A 19,620-nucleotide genomic window follows, 5' to 3' on the forward strand; every position below is an offset into this window, starting at 1 on the left:
GAGATGTGATAGTTATAGAGATGTGTAGAGATGTGGTAGTTATAGAGATGTGGTAGTTATAGAGATGTGATAGTTATAGAGATGTGATAGTCATAGAGATGTGGTTATTATAGAGATGTGGTTATTATAGTGATGTGGTTGTTATAGAGATGTGGTTGTTATAGAGATGTGGTTGTTATAGAGATGTGGTAGTCATAGAGATGAGGTTATTATAGAGATGTGGTTATTATAGTGATGTGGTTGTTATAGAGATGTGGTTGTTATAGAGATGTGGTAGTCATAGAGATGAGGTTATTATAGAGATGTGGTTGTTATAGAGATGTGGTAGTTATAGAGATGTGGTAGTTATAGAGATGAGGTTATTATAGAGATGTGGTTATTATAGTGATGTGGTTGTTATAGAGATGTGGTTGTTATAGTGATGTGGTAGTTATAGAGATGTGGTTGTTATAGTGATGTGGTAGTTATAGAGATGTGGTAGTTCTCGCGCTTTGGTTGTTATCGTGCTGTCGTGTTCTCGAGCTGTGGTTGTTCTCGATGCTGTGGTGTTCTCGCGCTTGTGGTATTTATAGAGCTGTGGTAGTTATAGCGCTTTGGTAGTTCTAGAGATGTGGTAGTTATGGAGATGTGGTAGTTTATTAAGATGTGGTCGTCATCGAGCTGTGGTCGTTCTCGCGCTGTGAGTCTTCTGGCGCATGTGGTCTTCTCGCGCTGTGGTCGTTCGCGCTGTGGTCGTTTCTCGCGCTGTGGTAACGTTTCTGCGCTTGGTCGTTCTAGCGCTGTGGTCGTTTTCTCGAGGCTTTCCCCCGTGGCGTTCTCCAGATGTGGTCGATATCTCGCGATTGGTAGTTTGGCGCTGTGTCGTTCTCGCAGCTGTGGTCGTTGTCGCTCGTGGGTCGTTCTATCCGCTGTGGCGTTTCTGCGCTGTGCTCTTTCTCGCGCTGTGGTTTGTTCTGCGCTTGTGAGTTGTTCTGCGCTTGGTTTTTTCTCTGTGACTGTGGTCGTTCTTCGCGCTGTGGTCGTTATAGACGCTGTGCACTCTTTAGATCGCTGTGGTTCTGCTGCGCTGTGGTTGTTTCCGCGCTGTGGTTCTTCTCGCGCTGTGGTTTGTTCTCGCGCTGTTTTCCCTTCTCGCGCTGTGGTTGTTCTCGCGCTGTGGTCGTTCTGCGCTGTGCTCGTTCTCGTTATGAGATGTGGTTTCTAAGATTGGTAGTTTAGAGCCGTCCAAGTTGTAGTTTAGGATGTGGTAGTTACCTTTCTGCTTTGCTAGTTCTTTGCGTGTGGTCGTTACCGGTTGGTCGTATGAGTGTGGTCTTTTGCGATTGTGGGGTTTGCGATGTGGTCGTACTGGGTGTGGTCTATAGGACTGTGGTGTTTGGGCTTTTGGTCGTTTCGCGCTGTGGTGTTGGCTGTGGTGTTCTGCGCTGTGGTTGTTCTGAGCTGTTGCTGTTTTCGCGCTGTTCTCGTTTGCGCTGTGGTTGTTCTGCGCTGTGGGGTCCTCCGACTGGGTTTTCTGATGTGGTTTTTGTGCTGTGGGTTTTTATAGATTGTGGTTGTCATAGATGTGGTATCATAGAGATGAAGTTTTTATGAAAATGTGGGTTGTTTATCGCCATTTTGGTGTTATAGAGCTGTGGTTGTTCTGGATGTGGTGTTTAGGTGGGTTATTCTGGTGGGGTTATAGAGTGTTGTTGTTCTGGGTGTGGTGTCTGGTGGGTTTAATTTTGTGTTTTTAGGTGTGGTGTTTCGCGTTGGTAGTTTGGGTGTGTGTTCTCGCGCTGTGGTTGTTCTCGAGCTGTGGTTCTTCTACGCGCATGTGGTTGTTCTCGCGACTGTGGTGTTATAGAGATGTGGTTTGTTATAGCGCTGTGGTCGTTCTAGCGATGTGCGTTTGTTATCGAGCTGTGGTAGTTATGCGACGTCACGTGGTAGTTCATCGAGATGTGGTAGTCATTTACAGACATGTGTAGTTATTAGAGCATCTGGTAGTTATGGCGCTGTGGTAGTTCTGAGATGTTGGTGTATAGGCTGTGGTAGTAATCGCGCTGTGGTATTACTGGAGTGTGGTAGTTCTAGAGCGATGTGGTGTCCTAGAGCTGTGGTAGTTATCCGACTGTGGTCGTTCTAGCGATGTGGTCGTTCTGGCGCTGTGGTAGTTCTAGCCGGTGGTTGTTATTCGCGCTGTGGTCGTTATCGCGGTGTGGTAGTTATCGCGATGTCCAAGTGGACGTTCTCCGCTGTGGTAGTTATAGAGATGTGGTAGTTATAGAGATGTGGTAGTTATAGAGATGTGGTAGTTATAGACAGGTGGTAGTTATAGACAGGTGGTAGTTATAGAGATGTGGTAGTTATAGAGATGTGGTATTCATAGAGATGTGGTAGTTATAGCGATGTGGTAGTTATAGAGATGTCAAAGTGGAAGTTATAAAGATGTGGTAGTTATGGAGATGTGGTAGTTATGGAGATGTGGTAGTTATAGAGATGTGGTAGTTATAGAGATGTGGTATTCATAGAGATGTGGTAGTTATAGCGATGTGGTAGTTATAGAGATGTCAAAGTGGAAGTTATAAAGATGTGGTAGTTATAGAGATGTGGTAGTTAGAGATGTGTTAGTTATAGAGATGTGGTAGTTATAGAGATGTGGTAGTTATAGAGATGTGGTAGTTATAGAGATGTGATAGTTAAAGAGATGTGGTAGTTATAGAGATGTGGTAGTTATAGAGATGTCAAGTGGAAGTTATAATGTGGTAGTTATAGAGATGTGGTATTATGGATGTGGTATTATAGAGATGTGGTAGTATAGAGATGTGGTGTTTAGAGAGATGTGATAGTTATAGGATGTGGGTGTTATAGAGATGTGGTGTTTAGAGATGTGGTGAGTTATAGAAGATGTGGTAGTTTTGAGATGTGTGTTATGAGTGTGGTGTTTATGAGATGTGGTTTGAGATGTGGTTATTAGGAGAGTGTGGTTAGTTATAGAGATGTGGTTGTTATAGAGAGATGTGGTAGTTATAGAGATGTGGTAGTTATAGAGATGTGGTAGTTATAGAGATGTGGTAGTTATAGACAGGTGGTAGTTATAGACAGGTGGTAGTTATAGAGATGTGGTAGTTATAGAGATGTGGTATTCATAGAGATGTGGTAGTTATAGAGATGTGGTAGTTATAGAGATGTCAAAGTGGAAGTTATAAAGATGTGGTAGTTATAGAGATGTGGTAGTTATGGAGATGTGTTAGTTATAGAGATGTGGTAGTTATAGAGATGTGGTAGTTATAGAGATGTGGTAGTTATAGAGATGTGGTGTTATAGAGATGTGGTAGTTATAGAGATGTGAAAGTGGAAGTTATAAAGATGTGTCGTTCTTAGAGATGTGGTAGTTATGGCGATTTTGGTAGTTATAGAGCTGTGGTAGTTATGCGATGTGGTCGTTATCGTGCTGTGCTGTTACCGAGTGTGGTGTTTCTGAGTTTGTGGTCGTTTCGAGATGTCAACCGTGGAAGTTCTCAAGATGTGGTAGTTCTAGAGCTGTGGCTTATGGCGCTGTGGTCGTTGTATAAGTATTTGTGGTAGTAATAGAGATATGTGGTAGTTCTAGAGATGTGATAGTTAGTCATAGAGATGTGATAGATTATAGAGATGTGGTTGTTATTATAGAGATGTGGTAGTTATCAGAGATGTGGTTAAGTTCTAGATGATGTGGTTAGTTCATAGAGATTGTGGTTTAGTCATAGCATTGGGTTGTTAGTTAGAGATGTGGTTAGATATAGAGATGTGGTAGTTATATAGAGATGTGGTTAGTTATAGAGATGTGGTAGTTATAGAGATGTGGTTGTTATAGAGATGTGATAGTTATAGAGATGTGGTTGTTATAGAGATGTGGTAGTTATAGAGATGTGGTTGTTATAGAGATGTGGTAGTTATAGAGATGTGGTTATTATAGAGATGTGGTTGTTATAGAGATGTGGTAGTCATAGAGATGTGGTTGTTATAGAGATGTGATAGTAATAGAGATGTGGTTGTTATAGAGATGTGGTAGTTATAGAGATGTGGTTAGTTATAGAGATGTGGTAGTTCGCGCTGTGGTCGTTCTCGCGCTGTGGTTGTTCCGCGCTGTGGTTGTTTCTCGCGCTGTGGTCGTTCTCGCGCTGTGGTCGTTCTCGCGCTGTGGTTGTTCTCGCGCTGTGGTCGTTCTCGCGCTGTGGTTGTTCTCGCGCTGTGGTTGTTCTCGCGCTGTGGTTCTTCTCGCGCTGTGGTCGTTCTGCCGCTGTGGTTGTTCTCGTGCTGTGGTCGTTCTCGCGCGTGTGGTCGTTCTCGCGCTGTGGTTCTTCTCGCGCTGTGGTTGTTATCGCGCTGTGGTCGTTCTCGCGCTGTGGTTGTTACTGTGCTGTGGTCGTTCTCGCGCTGTGGTCGTTCTCGCGCTGTCACCCGTGGCACGTTTCTCCCGCTGTGGTCGTTCTCGCGCTGTGGTCGTTCTGGCGCTGTGGTCGTTCTCGCGCTGTGGTCGTTCTCGCGCTGTGGTCGTTCTCGTGCTGTGCTCGTTCTCGCGCTGTGGTTGTTCTCGCGCTGTGCTCGTCCTCGCGCTGTGGTTGTTATAGAGATGTGGTTGTTATAGAGATGTGGTAGTTATAGAGATGTGGTTTTTATAGAGATGTGGTTGTTATAGAGATGTGGTTGTTATAGAGATGTGGTTGTTATGTGTGTGGTTGTTCTAAGAGATGTGGTCGTTTATAGGCTGTCAAAGTGGAGTTTAAGTGTGGTGTTCTAGCAGCTGTGGTCGTTCTGGAGTGTGGTCAGTTTAGAGATGTGGTGTTTATGCGCTGTGGTGTTCTCAGTGAAACTGTGTCGTTCATAGCGTGTGCTGTCTAGAGATGTGGTAGTTCTAGGCTTGGAGTTGTGTTCTCAGAGCTGTGGTACGTTAGAGATGTGGTGTTATAGGCTGTGGTTGTTTATAGAGATGTGGGTGTTTAGAGATGTGTTGTTGTCTAGCGTGTTGGAGTTATAGAGATGTGGTTGTTATAGTCATAGAGATGTGGTAGTTATAGAGACGTCAAAGTGGTAGTTACAGAGATGTGGTTGTTATAGAGATGTGGTTATTATAGAGATGTGGTAGTTATAGAGATGTGATAGTTATAGTCATAGAGATGTGGTAGTTATAGAGATGTGGTAGTTATAGAGACGTCAAAGTGGTAGTTATAGAGATGTGGTAGTTACATTTATAGACATGTGATAGTTATAGAGATGTGGTAGTTATAGAGATGTGGTAGTTATAGAGATGTGGTAGTTATAGATATGTGGTAGTCATAGAGATGTGGTAGTTATAGAGATGTGGTAGTTATGGAGATGTGGTAGTAATAGAGATGTGGTAGTTATAGAGATGTGGTAGTCATAGAGATGTGGTAGTTATAGAGATGTGGTAGTTATAGAGATGTGGTAGTTATAGACAGGTGGTAGCTCTAGACAGGTTGAAGTTATAGACAGGTAGTAAGTATATACAGGTGGTAGTTAAAGACAGGAGCTAGGTATAGACAGGTGGTAGGTATAGACAGGTAGTGGTAGTTATAGACAGGTGGTAGGTATAGACAGGTGGTAGTTATAGACAAGTGGTATTTATAGACAGGTGGTAGGTATAGACATGTGTTAAAGACAGGTGGTAGGTATTGACAGGTGGAAGGTATTGACAGATGTTAGTTATAGACAGGTGGTAGTTATAGACAGGTGGTAGTTATAGACAGGTAGTAAGTATATACAGGTGGTATTTATAGACAGGTGGTAGGTATTGACAGGTGGAAGGTATTGACAGATGTTAGTTATAGACAGGTGGTAGTTATAGACAGGTGGTAGTTATAGACAGGTGGTAGGTATAGCCAGGTGGAAGATATAGACAGGTTGGAGTTATTGGCAGTTGGTCGTTGTAGACAGGTGGTACACTTATGTCATCTTAAATTACAGCCACATTGGATCAAACTGATCATTTGAAAAAATGTTAGTAATGTGACTGAACACTAAAAAATGTACCACAAAGCTAAATATCCAGACACATTCAACAAGAGCCCAAAGGGCCTGTATCGCTCACCTGGCTCTACAGCAAATTTGAAGTTGATTGAGGTCATATTTCTACAGATACTATGCTGATTACCATTTTATTCAAATATCAGTGTAAGCTAGGTTTATTTATGTCAATAAATTTTCTAGTCCTTCATGCCAGCATACTATTGGCCTAATATCAGGTCTTGGTGACACTTGGCTATCGCATAATCATTGTTTAAAGATTTAAGCCTATTTCACCCTGTGACCGCAAATGAAGGTCCAGGTCATTCATTTGAACAAACTTGGTAGCCTTTCACCCAGCATGCTACAGACCCAATATCAAGCCTCTGGGCCACTTGGTTATTGAGAAGAAGTCGTCTGAAGATTATAGCCTATTTGACCTTTGTGACCTTGAATGAAGGTCAATGTCATTCATTTGAGCAAATTTGGTAGTCCTTCACCCAAGGATGCTACAGGCCTAATATCAAAGTCCCTTGGCCTTTTGGTTATTAAGAAGAAGTTGTTTAAAGATTTTAGTTTATTTGATCCATGTGACCTTGAATGAAGGTCAAGGTCTTTCATTTGAACAAACTTTGTAGCCCTTCACCCTAGCATGCTACAGGCACAATATAAATTCTCTGTGCCTGATCTTGATTACTGAGAAGCAGTTGTTTGAAGATTATAGCATATTTGACCTTTGTGACGTTGAATAAATGTCAAGGTCATTCATTTGAACAAACTTGGTAGTCCTTCACCTAGGATGCTACAGGCCTAATACCAAGTCCCTGGGCCTTTTGGTTATTGGGTTATTGAGGAGAAGTTGTTAAAATATTTTAACATATTTGACCCATGTGACCTTGAATGAAGGTTAAGGTCGTTCATTTGAACAAACATGCCACAGGCCCAATATCAAGTCCCTGGGCCACTTGGTTACTGAGAAAAAGTTGTTTAAAGATTATAGCCTATTTGACCTTTGTGACCTTGAATGAAGGTGAAGGTCATTCATTTGAAGAAACTTGGTAGCCCTTTACCACAGCATGCTACAGGCCTAATATCAAGTCCCTGGGCCTCTTGGTTATTGAGAAGAAGTTGTTTAAATGAAAAAGTTGACACCGGACGGAAGGACGGCCGGCCAGACGGACGGACGACGGACGACGGACACCGCATAAGCTCACTTGCCCTTCGGGCAGGTGAGCTAAAAATGTACCACATAGCTAAATATCCAGACACACTCAAAAATGTTGGTTACACAAGCAAGACACAGCTTAGCATTCAGTAATGCATGATGAAACTATCTAGTGCCTCTACACAGACAAGATTATAGATAATGCTAGCTTCTACACAAATAAGATTTAAAACAGAACACTCATTCCTGATACCAGCTCTACACAAATAAGATTTAAAACACAACACTCATTCCTGATACCAGCTCTACACAAATAAGATTTAAAACACAACACTCACTCATGATACCAGCTCTACACAAATAAGATCCAACAATTAAGCGACTATACACAAGCAAGATTGAAACTAGAACTGTCGCCAGGATGGCTGACTAATACCCCAGCAATCCCCATGAGTCAATGGACAACTGGAACTGTTATTTAGAGGCTAACTAAGATAACCTGTACATGGCCCTTTTCTGAAATTCAGAATGGCTGGAATATGTGTTGCTCATAATAAAGAGAATAACGTCAGAAGTTTTGTTGAAATCAGTCCACAGGTTTTGAAAAGAGTTGTCCAGACAATAAAAAAACTTTTTTATAGTGACCAGTTACCAAAAAACAAAAATTTGGAATTTAAACAGCTGCAAGCACATCTACACATTGTCCTCTCTATTTGTGTGAAGTGTCATTTGAATGGGCCCATCGGTTTAGGAGGAGTTGTTTGTACAAGATGTGTCTACACACAGACAGACAATACACCATGATAACACTTGCCTCTAACCAAGTAAAGTACTGATGAACAAAATGTCTCTACTGTTCACATCATATACTCACTGGTAATTCCTACAGCAAATAGTTAATTATGTGGCTGATCGGGTTCATTTGTTTCCATGTGAAAATTCAGGTGTAATTTGTTCAGTTGTGATTATAGTCTACTGCTAATTTGCTTTTTACTGTGTAATGTCCAGTGGCAATAATGAAAGAGTAAAAATGAAAATATCCTGAAGCAATGGTAAACTTTGTTGTTAGATTTAATTCTTATTAAAAGATTGCTACTGATGTTCACTTCACCAAACAAGCAAGTTTTCCCTGCAGTCCCTAGCTAAGCAATATTTCCATTGACCAACCAATTGCTCAGCAATATTTCCATCGACCAACCAATTGCTCAGCAATATTTCCATCGACCAACCAATTGCTCAGCAATATTTCCATCGACCAACCAATTGCTCAGCAATATTTCCATCGACCAACCAATTGCTCAGCAATATTTCCCCATCGACCAACCAATTGCTCAGCAATATTTCCATCGACCAACCAATTGCTCACAATATTTCCATCAACCAACCAATTGCTCAGCAATATTTCCATCGACCAACCAATTGCTCAGCAATATTTCCATCGACCAACCAATTGCTCAGCAATATTTTCATCTTATTGATACAAAAGCAAAGTTGTGCAGCTATTACTTCATGCAATGCTGTTTGGCAAGTTAATGCAATAAAATAATTTCAATTCTTTCAACAATATTTGGTAACTCAATAGCCATGCTGTTACTTATAACACGAAAATTTCAATACGGATGTAAATTATTTATGATATTGTTAAATCCAGATATATTGTATAAAATAACAATAAACATAAGTATACCTTATATTCAGATCAAGGTAAATCTCACCAAACAATAACCAGGTAGTACTGATCATATCTAAACAGGTAGTCAATGTAATGGAGAACGTCTATCAGATCATATCTAAACAGGTAGTCAATGTAATGGAGAACGTCTATCAGATCATATCTAAACAGGTAGTCAATGTAATGGAGAACGTCTATCATATCATATCTAAACAGGTAGTCAATGTAATGGAGAACGTCTATCAGATCATATCTAAACAGGTAGTCAATGTAATGGAGAACGTCTATCAGATCATATCTAAACAGGTAGTCAATGTAATGGAGAACGTCTATCAGATCATATCTAAACAGGTAGTCAATGTAATGGAGAACGTCTATCAGATCATATCTAAACAGGTAGTCAATGTAATGGAGAACGTCTATCAGATCATATCTAAACAGGTAGTCAATGTAATGGAGAACGTCTATCAGATCATATCTAAACAGGTAGTCAATGTAATGGCATCAGATCATTCTTCATGTAGATATAGACAGAAATATTTTATTTCTAGTTCAATATTAATGTTTGTGTATGGTGATTGTAAAGACTGTAGTTTAAGGGGACATTTATAGACCTGTAACAAAGGGACATAACTCTCTATATAGACCTGTAACAAAGGGACATAACTCTATATATGGACCTGTAACAAAGGGATATAACTCTATATATAGACCTGTAACAAAGGGACATAACTCTCTATATAGACCTGTAACAAAGGGACATAACTCTCTATATAGACCTGTAACAAAGGGATATAACTCTCTATATAGACCTGTAACAAAGGGATATAACTCTCTATATAGACCTGTAATAAAGGGACATAACTCTCTATATAGACCTGTAACAAAGGGACATAACTCTTTATATAGACCTGTAACAAAGGGACATAACTCTCTATATAGACCTGTAACAAAGGGATATAACTCTCTATATAGACCTGTAACAAAGGGATATAACCCTCTATATAGACCTGTAACAAAGGGACATAACTCTCTATATAGACCTGTAACAAAGGGACATAACTCTCTATATAGACCTGTAACAAAGGGACATAACTCTCTATATAGACCTGTAACAAAGGGACATAAATCTCTATATAGACCTGTAACAAAGGGACATAACTCTCTATATAGACCTGTAACAAAGGGACATAACTCTTTATATAGACCTGTAAAAAAGGGATATAACTCTATATATAGACCTGTAACAAAGGGATATAACTCTCTATAGAGACCTGTAACAAAGGGATATAACTCTATATGCAGACCTGTAACAAAGGGACATAACTCTCTATATAGACCTGTAACAAAGGGATATAACTCTATATATAGACCTGTAACAAAGGGACATAACTCTCTATATAGACCTGTAACAAAGGGATATAACCCTCTATATAGACCTGTAACAAAGGACCATTCCTCTATATACAGACATGTAGCAAAGGAACCTATCTCTGTATTTACTTGTCACAAGGGGACATAACTCTGTATAGACTTGTAAAAAGGACCATTAGTCTAAACAAACTGGTAATCAAAGTCATTAACCTGTACAGACCTGTAACTAAGGGTCATAACTGTGTATACACTTGCAACAAATGGACATAACTGTGCATATATAGACCTGTAATAAAGGGTCTTTAACATTATATAGACCATATTTCATCACTGCAGATGACAACTATATCATATATCTGGACAAACTGACACACAGACAGACAGTTGGGGTCTAAAACTAGAGTCCTTGGTGACATTATAACAGTAACAGTTGTATCCGCCTTTAACATTGAATAGAATACATATTACACAAAGCCCATTGTCATAACTACATTATACATATTACACAAAGCCCATTGTCATCACTACATTATACATATTACACAAAGCCCATTGTCATCACTACATTATACATATTACACAAAGCCCATTGTCATCACTACATTATACATATTACACAAAGCCCATTGTCATCACTACATTATACATATTACACAAAGCCCATTGTCATAACTACATTATACATATTACACAAAGCCCATTGTCATAACTACATTATACATATTACACAAAGCCCATTGTCATAACTACATTATACATATTACACAAAGCCCATTGTCATAACTACATTATACATATTACACAAAGCCCATTGTCATAACTACATTATACATATTACACAAAGCCCATTGTCATCACTACATTATACATATTACACAAAGCCCATTGTCATCACTACATTACTCCAATATACATTAGTATGCAAGATTGAGCAAATTGAAATGGTCCTGTTCAATCTCATACATGCAGTATGGAATATGAAGAAACACATAATTCTGGGATTGATAACTGATGCCATTAAATAATTGTTATATAGTAGGATCGTATATCATTGAAGTGTTATATAACACAGAAGAGTTAGTAGTAGAGGTATGTGATTACAACAGGGGGTTACACAGTAGTGTTATATGATTGTTACAGTTTCTGTTATAATAGTCAAACCTGTCTATAAAGGTCACTCAAGGGAGTGGACAAAAGTGACCTTTAATGGTTTATAATTACAATGAATTTTATATGTGGATCTGTGGCCTTTATAGACAGGTTTTTTTAGTACCGTATGTCTTTAGTACAGTTTGGTCATGGTTGTAGTACCGTTTGTCTTTAGTACAGTTTGGTCGTGGTTGTAGTACGGTTTGTCTTTAGTACAGTTTGGTCGTGGTTGTAGTACCGTTTGTCTTTAGTACAGTTTGGTCATGGTTTTAGTACCGTTTGTCTTTAGGACAGTTTGGTCATGGTTGGGTCAGTAGATAAGAGAAATGTTAAACTCAGGTTTATAAGAGACAAGTAGTTAACTTCTCTTAACAATTCAGGAACACTTCACCTGGCTCCTAATTCACTGGTAACACAATTACATTTAATAGCAGAGAATCCTTCTATTAAATTCCAGAATCCTCCATTTTAAAACAGTAAGTGAAGGCTGATTCACAAATAGGCCTTCTCTAAAATTTATTATTAAACTGTATGATGGAGACATTGTGAGGGGCTTATATGACGATAAATACTGTTTGATAATGTGATTTTGTTTACCTGTATATAAATTTTTTTTTCGAATGCACTAAACAGAAAAATCTCAAAAACAGGTAGAAACTGTTGAGATAGCTGAATTGTTTAGTTGAACATTGAGCCCAGTTAGATATAAAGAGAGGAGAGGAGGTTTCCTCCATGGAAAATTTTAACCGTAAGTGGAAAAGATCAAATTGGACTAGCATTTATAGCGGAGTCACCTAAAATCTGAACCGACCACTCCCCATGCTGGTAGTTATCAACAGAGTGACTAACAAGCAGTTTTAACAAATTACTCTATGTATTTTTAAACTTCAATTGAATAAGAGTACCATGGAATAGAACAATATATACCTGTGGAATGTGATATAGTGTTACATACTATCTTGCAAGTAAGATTTGCTTCATCTTTGAGTGGTTAAGTGGCATACTTAATGACCCTCATCTTTAACTACAAAGCCATTATTTAATTTTCTAACAGTTTGAGGACCATAAGTAATCAGGAGTTTGTCTCCAACTCAATAAACACAACCTAATAGCATGATCATAAAGTTTACCAAGTTCCAAAGAAATTGGTAGAAAATTGTAGGAGATAATAAACAAAGGGCAGTAACTCTAACAGAAACTAGTCAAATCAAAATACTGTTAAGGCAAATACAACTACATGTAGATATCATGATTGTTAAGGAAAGAAAATAAAGTTTCAAAGAAATAGGTCTAAAAAATAAGAAGATCTCGGGACTAATCAAATACTGAATCAAATAAAAAGCAATAGCTTTTGCAAAAAAAATCCAATCAAAATGCCTTTTAGGGAACTACAACTATATTACATTAGAATAATTTGTATCAAGTTTTAAAAGATGCTTTACCATTAAATCCAAGAGGTGTATAGAAAGGAAAATGACTTGTGTTGACCAGAAAAGCAGAAATGTTAAGAGACAAGCTTGATTCATGCTTAGATGATTCACAGGTGATAAAGATTTCAGTTTCAAGTTGTGATTCAGGTGAATATTAAGATATATAACACCTAGCTGGCATCTGTTTAATACAGTGATTAGACCTACCTGAGGTTTTATCTTGGAAGTAAGCGAGCAGACAACGTGCAACAGCCTGGTGGCAGATCACCAAAACATTCTCCTGTCGTTCTAGCTCCTGAAAGTATTAAACAGCTCTCATGATATCCTCCAATACAGACAGGGCCTGATTCTTAGACCAAGCTTTTATAGGCCCAACAAATCTAGACAGGGCCTCATTCTCATTCCTAGCTTTACGCCCAACAAATCTAGACAGGGCCTGATTCTTAGTCCCAGCCTAATGACCAATAAATCTAAGCCTCAAATTGAATAAGGTTTGCTGATTATTTCCAGCAGTATTAATCATGAAATATCTAATATCATTATATCTGAGTTGGAGCTAACTAGTAACAATCAAAAACATTTAAACAGAAGATGATTTCCAGTTGATCACCACAGCATTTGATCAGTACCATGGTTCTGTATAGTGTAATACTGGATCAGTTAGTAAGGACAATACTGGATCAGTTAGTAAGGACAATACTGGATCAGTTAGTAAGGACAATACTGGATCAGTTAGTAAGGACAATACTGGATCAGTTAGTAAGGACAATACTGGATCAGTTAGTAAGGACAATACTGGATCAGGTAGTAAGGACAATACTGGATCAGTTAGTAAGGACAATACTGGATCAGTTAGTAAGGACAATACTGGATCAGTTAGTAAGGACAATACTGGATCAGTTAGTAAGGACAATACTGGATCAGTTAGTAAGGACAATACTGGATCAGTTAGTAAGGACAATACTGGATCAGTTAGTAAGGACAATACTGGATCAGTTAGTAAGGACAATACTGGATCAGTTAGTAAGGATATATGTTTGGGAAAATTTTAGTTTAAGTAGAACCCCCCAGTGTGTCTACATGACACGGCCACCATAGATTGCTTACCCAAATATAAAAATGTGGAGGAATACCAATATGGCAGACTTGTGCTGGTGACCTACCGTATTCCACCAAATAAGCAAACTGTGCATTTACAAAATCATAAGAGTGTGCTTAATAAAACCCTTTTCAGAGAAAAATGTCTGTGTGAAATTTAGGTGGAAAATCTTTTTTTTTGATTACACATCTTTATGTAGCAAAACCAATTTAGATTCTTTGGCAGATCAGTGAGGTAAAGAACATATTTATATGTTTCAATTAGTACCCCCATCCTTTTTTCATAAAACAAAAGATCCCAGAGGGATCTTGGCGCCCACCATTGAATGATCTTCATAGGTTCCATGTCAGATTGATCTTTTCTCTTTTTTTCCCTTCCTCTTACTAATCTGTATAAATTGAGAAACATCCCTCCAGTGCTTTTTAAACAAGGGAAACTTATATATGAAATTTGAGATTTAGCGATAATGGCTGTCTGTCAACAATGTTTTCAGATTGGTCCAAAAATACAATACGACAGACCAAGGAGAACCTACATATGAAAATTGAGAAAGATTCCTTCAGTTCTTTCTAAGAAATCTTGATAACAAACTTCAATTGTCAAAATCAAAGATTGGTGATGGTGTTATCCGATTGGTCCCAAAATGCAATATGCATAACTAGGGACCAAGGTGAACCTAGTTATGAAATTTGAGAAAGATCCCTTCAGTACATTCTCAGAAATAGCGATAACAAACTTCAATTAACAAAATCCAAGATGGCTGCCTGTCGGCCATCTTGTTTTCCAATCGGTTCCAAAATATGTTATGCATAGCAAGTCACCAAGGGGAACCTACATATGAAATTTGAGAAAGATCCCTTCAGTACGTTCTCAGAAATAGTGATAACAAACTTCAATTGACAAAATCCAAGATGGCTGCCTGTCGGCCATGTTGATTTCCGATCGGTCACAAAATGCAATATGCATAACTAGGCACCAAGGGGAACCTACATATGAAATTTGAGAAAGATCCCTTCAGTACATTCTCAGAAATAGCGATAACAAGAATTGTTTACGGACAGACGGACGGAGGGACGGATGGACCACGGACCACGGACGCAGGGCGATTTGAATAGCCCACCATCTGATGATGGTGGGCTAAAAAGGTGAGGGTGTGCTTATAAGGGCAGGTGCGCTTACTAGATAGAATATGATACATGTATTTAGAGGCTCTGCAGCAGTTCTTAAGAGACAAATTTGTATCGGTAACCAGTTAACAACAAAAATGGTATTCAATTTTTGTTGTTTGGATCCCATACATAGGAATGTTAGGAATTTAGATTCGGCCCATTACCTCACCCTTCCGAGGTGGATCCCATATATAGGAATGTTAGGAATTTAGATTTGGCCCATTACCTCACCTTATCAAGGTGTCTATACATACCATTATCACAGGTTCTAGCCTAGCCACAAGGTCTTGATACGACTGAAAAAGAAATAAAACATTACTCATTAATACTGTTTGGTTCTCTTTCTTCTCAGTGATATTGTACACTTACCTTACATGTATGAAATCAAATTTCCTTCCATAGCTCACAGAGTCAAGGCTGTCTCCAACACTGGAGTTCACCTGACTTCAGCTAAACTGAGAGTCACTGATTTGTCTCCTTAGGTACTGGGCAAACATTACAATGTGTTTATTTTACAAGTTACACCAACTTATATAAATCACTCTTGTTGGCCAAAGTGGAAGCAAGGGGTCCTAATGTGGAAGGAAACCAGAGTAAATGGAGAAAACCCCATAAATTTTTCACATCTGATGTGAAAGCATAACATTTATCGCCTACCGTACATGCTATCAATGTACCAAATATCAAGCCTTCATGTGTATAGATAAAAGAGCAGAACTTTTTATGTGCAATTTTGGCGGAGGTTTTTAACTTTGGCAGGAAAAACTTTTCCTTTTTTTTCACAGTGCCATATTATACCTGTCATTTTTTCTGTCATTTTTCTTCTGATATTAAACATAATCCTTGCACATTCTGTTTCCATAGATCAAGTTATTTCATATGTGATGAAAAAAGTACTTAATTTGAGATTTTTATTTTTGACCTACTTTTGGCCCCATAGCAAAGCCTTAATCGTTTTCAGATAATGTCATTGAGAAAATTAATCCCTGACTAAACTCTATCCAATTTCCAATGAAAATGAAACAAATCATGCTAAAAAATGTGAGTTTCCTATATCAACTATAATACCATACATGTATAACCCTCCCCAAAGATGAAATGTGAAACCTAGCTGCCATGAGATTTACAATGTTGATAAAGCACCGTAAGAACCTTCTGTCCATGAAGAGTATTTCATTCTGCCATATCTTAGTTTTGAGAAGAAGACTTTTGAAGTATCAGTCAATTTGATACTATTTGGCCACACCCCTCAGGCCTCTGAGGGGTATAGGGACCATGTGATTTACAAGTTTGGTAATTAACCAGTTAGCCAAGGAACGTTTTGCAAAATTTCATCAAAATAGTTCATGAGTTTTTGAGAAGTTGAAAATGTTAACTAACGACCGACAACGACCAACTGACAGCGATCAATAGATGACGGACGATGGACGATGGACAATGGACAACAGACGACACACAAAGCTGGATTGGAAAAGGTCACTGCGCTTCACTGGGGTGACCTTAAAAGGTCTACAAATCAAAGAGAAGACAATCTCACCTCTCCACTTGGATACCGGTAGTGAAATTTGTCTTGATCTCGCATGGCAAACTCCTCTGGGTATTTCTCTTGGATTTCTTCATACGTCATTCCTTCACAAATACCCTGAGTGATGAGCAAGAAGGGTAAAAATACAGCATTTCAAAATAAACAAATAAACACTGAAAAGAGATTTTTGTTGCTTTTAATGTTTTATTGATTTATATATTTACTTGTAATTAGCTTACTACAATAATGTGAAGAAATTCTGGCCTTCTTTAAAGGATTCACATATTGTATATTACCAGTTTTATTCTTAGTAACAGCAACCAAGAATGTGACACATCATGTCATTATGTTAAGTTTCAGAAAGTTTGACCTAGATTCAAAGATCAAATATGTAAACTTAGTGTTGACAGACAAATGGACAGAGATAGACAGATGGACAAAGATAGACAAATGGATAGAGAGATAGACAAATGGACAGAGAGATAGACAGATGGACAGATAGACAGATGGACAGAGAGATAGACAGATGGACAGAGATAGACAGATGGACAGAGAGATGGACAGATGGACAGAGATAGACAGATGGACAGAGATAGACAGATGGACAGAGAGATAGACAGATGGACAGAGAGATAGACAAATGGACAGAGATAGACAGATGGACAGAGATATAGACAGATGGACAGAGATAGACAGATGGACAGAGATAGACAAATGGACAGAGAGATAGACAGATGGACAGAGAGATAGACAAATGGACAGAGATAGACAGATGGACAGAGATAGACAGATGGACAGATAGACAGATAGACAGATGGACAGAGATAGACAGATGGACAGAGATAGACAGATGGACAGAGATAGACAGATGGACAGAGATAGACAGATGGACAGAGAGATAGACAGATGGACAGAGAGATGACAGATGGACAGAGAGATAAACAGATGGACAGACGCCTCAGTTATTAAAGGACACCAGTGATGCAAGGTCCCAATTACAACCAGCAGTGAAATTTTTTTCAGTCAACAGTACCAATTAAATCATGGTCAATAGTACCAATTAAATCATGTTCAATAGTACCAACTAAATCATGGTCAATAGTAACAACAACTAAATCATGGACAACAGTACCAACTAAATCATTGTCAACAGTACCAACTAAATCATGGTCAATAGTACCAACTAAATCATGGTCAATAGTACCAACTAAATCATGGTCAATAGTACCAACTAAATTGTGGTCAACAGTAACAACAACTAAATCATTGTCAACAGTACCAACTAAATCATGGTCAATAGTACCAACTAAATCATTGTCAACAGTACCAACTAAATCATGGTCAATAGTACCAACTAAATCATTGTCAACAGTACCAACTAAATCATGGTCAATAGTACCAACTAAATCATGGTCAACAGTACCAACTAAATCATGGTCAATAGTAACAACAACTAAATCATGGTCAACAGTAACAACAACTAAATCATGGTCAACAGTACCAACTTAATAATGGTCAACAGTACAGACTAAATCATGGTCAATAGTACTGACTAAATCATGGTCAACAGTACCAACTTAATTATGGTCAACAGTACAGACTAAATCATGGTCAAATACTGGGGATCAGTTAGATCGACCAGCTGTGACCATTGAGGTCATTGATATCTACATCCTGATAAAATCAAGAAATGGTTCTGATATAAAACTAAGCTGTATCAGTGGGTGGAAAAAGTCTAAATGAATTTTTAAGAAAATTTTCTTTAATGGGTACATATGTATTGATATTAAACCCAAATTCTTCACTTACGGCATCAATTTCATTGAGGGCCTTCCAGTGCTCGATCGGGGCCGTTAGAAATTTGCCTGTTTGCTTTGTACGCTTCAACTCACTGGTCCACACTTTTAGATTGGGAATCTTTTCCTCCTCAACATATTTAGCCAGAGCATCAGCATACTGAAATTAACAGAAAAAATATTATAACTTTTACACAAATAATTTAAATGATTGCATTTAAAGAAAAATTAACTCAATTACATGTATTTAAGGAAACTGCTCAGAAACATTTCAATTTATTTCACAAGAATTTAATGTGAAAATTTGACTAAACTAAGTCACTGTCCACTCCATTCTACAACTCATATCATCATGGCGGTCAGACAAATCAATGTCCCTTGTATTCTACAAATCCCCTCATTTCTGCAGCGGGACAAGTCACTGTCCCATCCTATTCTACAACTCACCTCATCACCACGGTCAGACAACTCACCTCATCACCGCGGTCACACAAGTCGCTGTCCCTTCCTATTCTACAACTCACCTCATCACCGCGGTCAGACAAGTCGCTGTCCCTTCCTATTCTACAACTCACCTCATCACCACGGTCAGACAACTCACCTCATCACCGCGGTCAGACAAGTCGCTGTCCCTTCCTATTCTACAACTCACCTCATCACCGCGGTCAGACAAGTCGCTGTCCCTTCCTATTCTACAACTCACCTCATCACCGCGGTCAGACAACTCACCTCATCACCGCGGTCAGACCACTCACCTCATCACCACGGTCAGACAACTCACCTCATCACCGCGGTCAGACAACTCACCTCATCACCGCGGTCAGACAACTCACCTCATAACCGCGGTCAGACAAGTCGCTGTCTCCGCCAATCCTACCACCAAGGTTCATCAGGCTCTCGCCATGCTAGTAAATATAAAACCAAACTTTCAATTAACATTACAAAGTGAGTAGAGGATTTAAACATATTTTTCAAGAATATTATACATTTATAGTTACAAACGTCCCCTCCATCTACCCCTTCACTCCTAAAGAATATTATACATTTATAGTTACAAACGTCCCCTCCATCTACCCCTTCATTTCTAAAGAATATTATACATTTATAGTTACAAACGTCCCCTCCATCAACCCCTTCATTCCTAAAGAATATTATACATTTATAGTTACAAACGACCCCTCCATCTACCCCTTCAATCCTAAAGAATATTATACATTTATAGTTACAAACGTCCCCTCCATCTACCCCTTCAA

General features: G+C 38.7%; 1 protein-coding gene across 31 annotated transcripts in view; it reads right to left on the minus strand.

Annotated features, from left to right (window-relative positions):
• LOC117331328 (6-phosphofructo-2-kinase/fructose-2,6-bisphosphatase-like) overlaps window positions 1-19,620 on the minus strand; it is an 82,613-nt gene that overhangs the window by 26,649 nt on the left and 36,344 nt on the right. For all 31 annotated transcript variants that reach the window (XR_004533495.1, XR_004533493.1, XR_004533488.1 and 28 more), the window contains exons 8-12: window positions 19,201-19,272; window positions 18,381-18,527; window positions 16,584-16,688; window positions 15,301-15,342; window positions 12,986-13,073 (exon numbers count right to left, since the gene is read on the minus strand). Coding sequence is in view for 3 of the 31 variants with exons in the window: in XM_033890001.1 (XP_033745892.1) it covers window positions 12,986-13,073; window positions 15,301-15,342; window positions 16,584-16,688; window positions 18,381-18,527; window positions 19,201-19,272 (454 nt within the window). In the remaining 28 variants the exon portion in view is untranslated. The remainder of the gene's footprint in view (window positions 1-12,985; window positions 13,074-15,300; window positions 15,343-16,583; window positions 16,689-18,380; window positions 18,528-19,200; window positions 19,273-19,620) is intronic.

The sequence above is a fragment of the Pecten maximus genome, chromosome 7, assembly GCF_902652985.1.
Source record: "Pecten maximus chromosome 7, xPecMax1.1, whole genome shotgun sequence".
Classification (NCBI taxonomy): domain Eukaryota; kingdom Metazoa; phylum Mollusca; class Bivalvia; order Pectinida; family Pectinidae; genus Pecten; species Pecten maximus.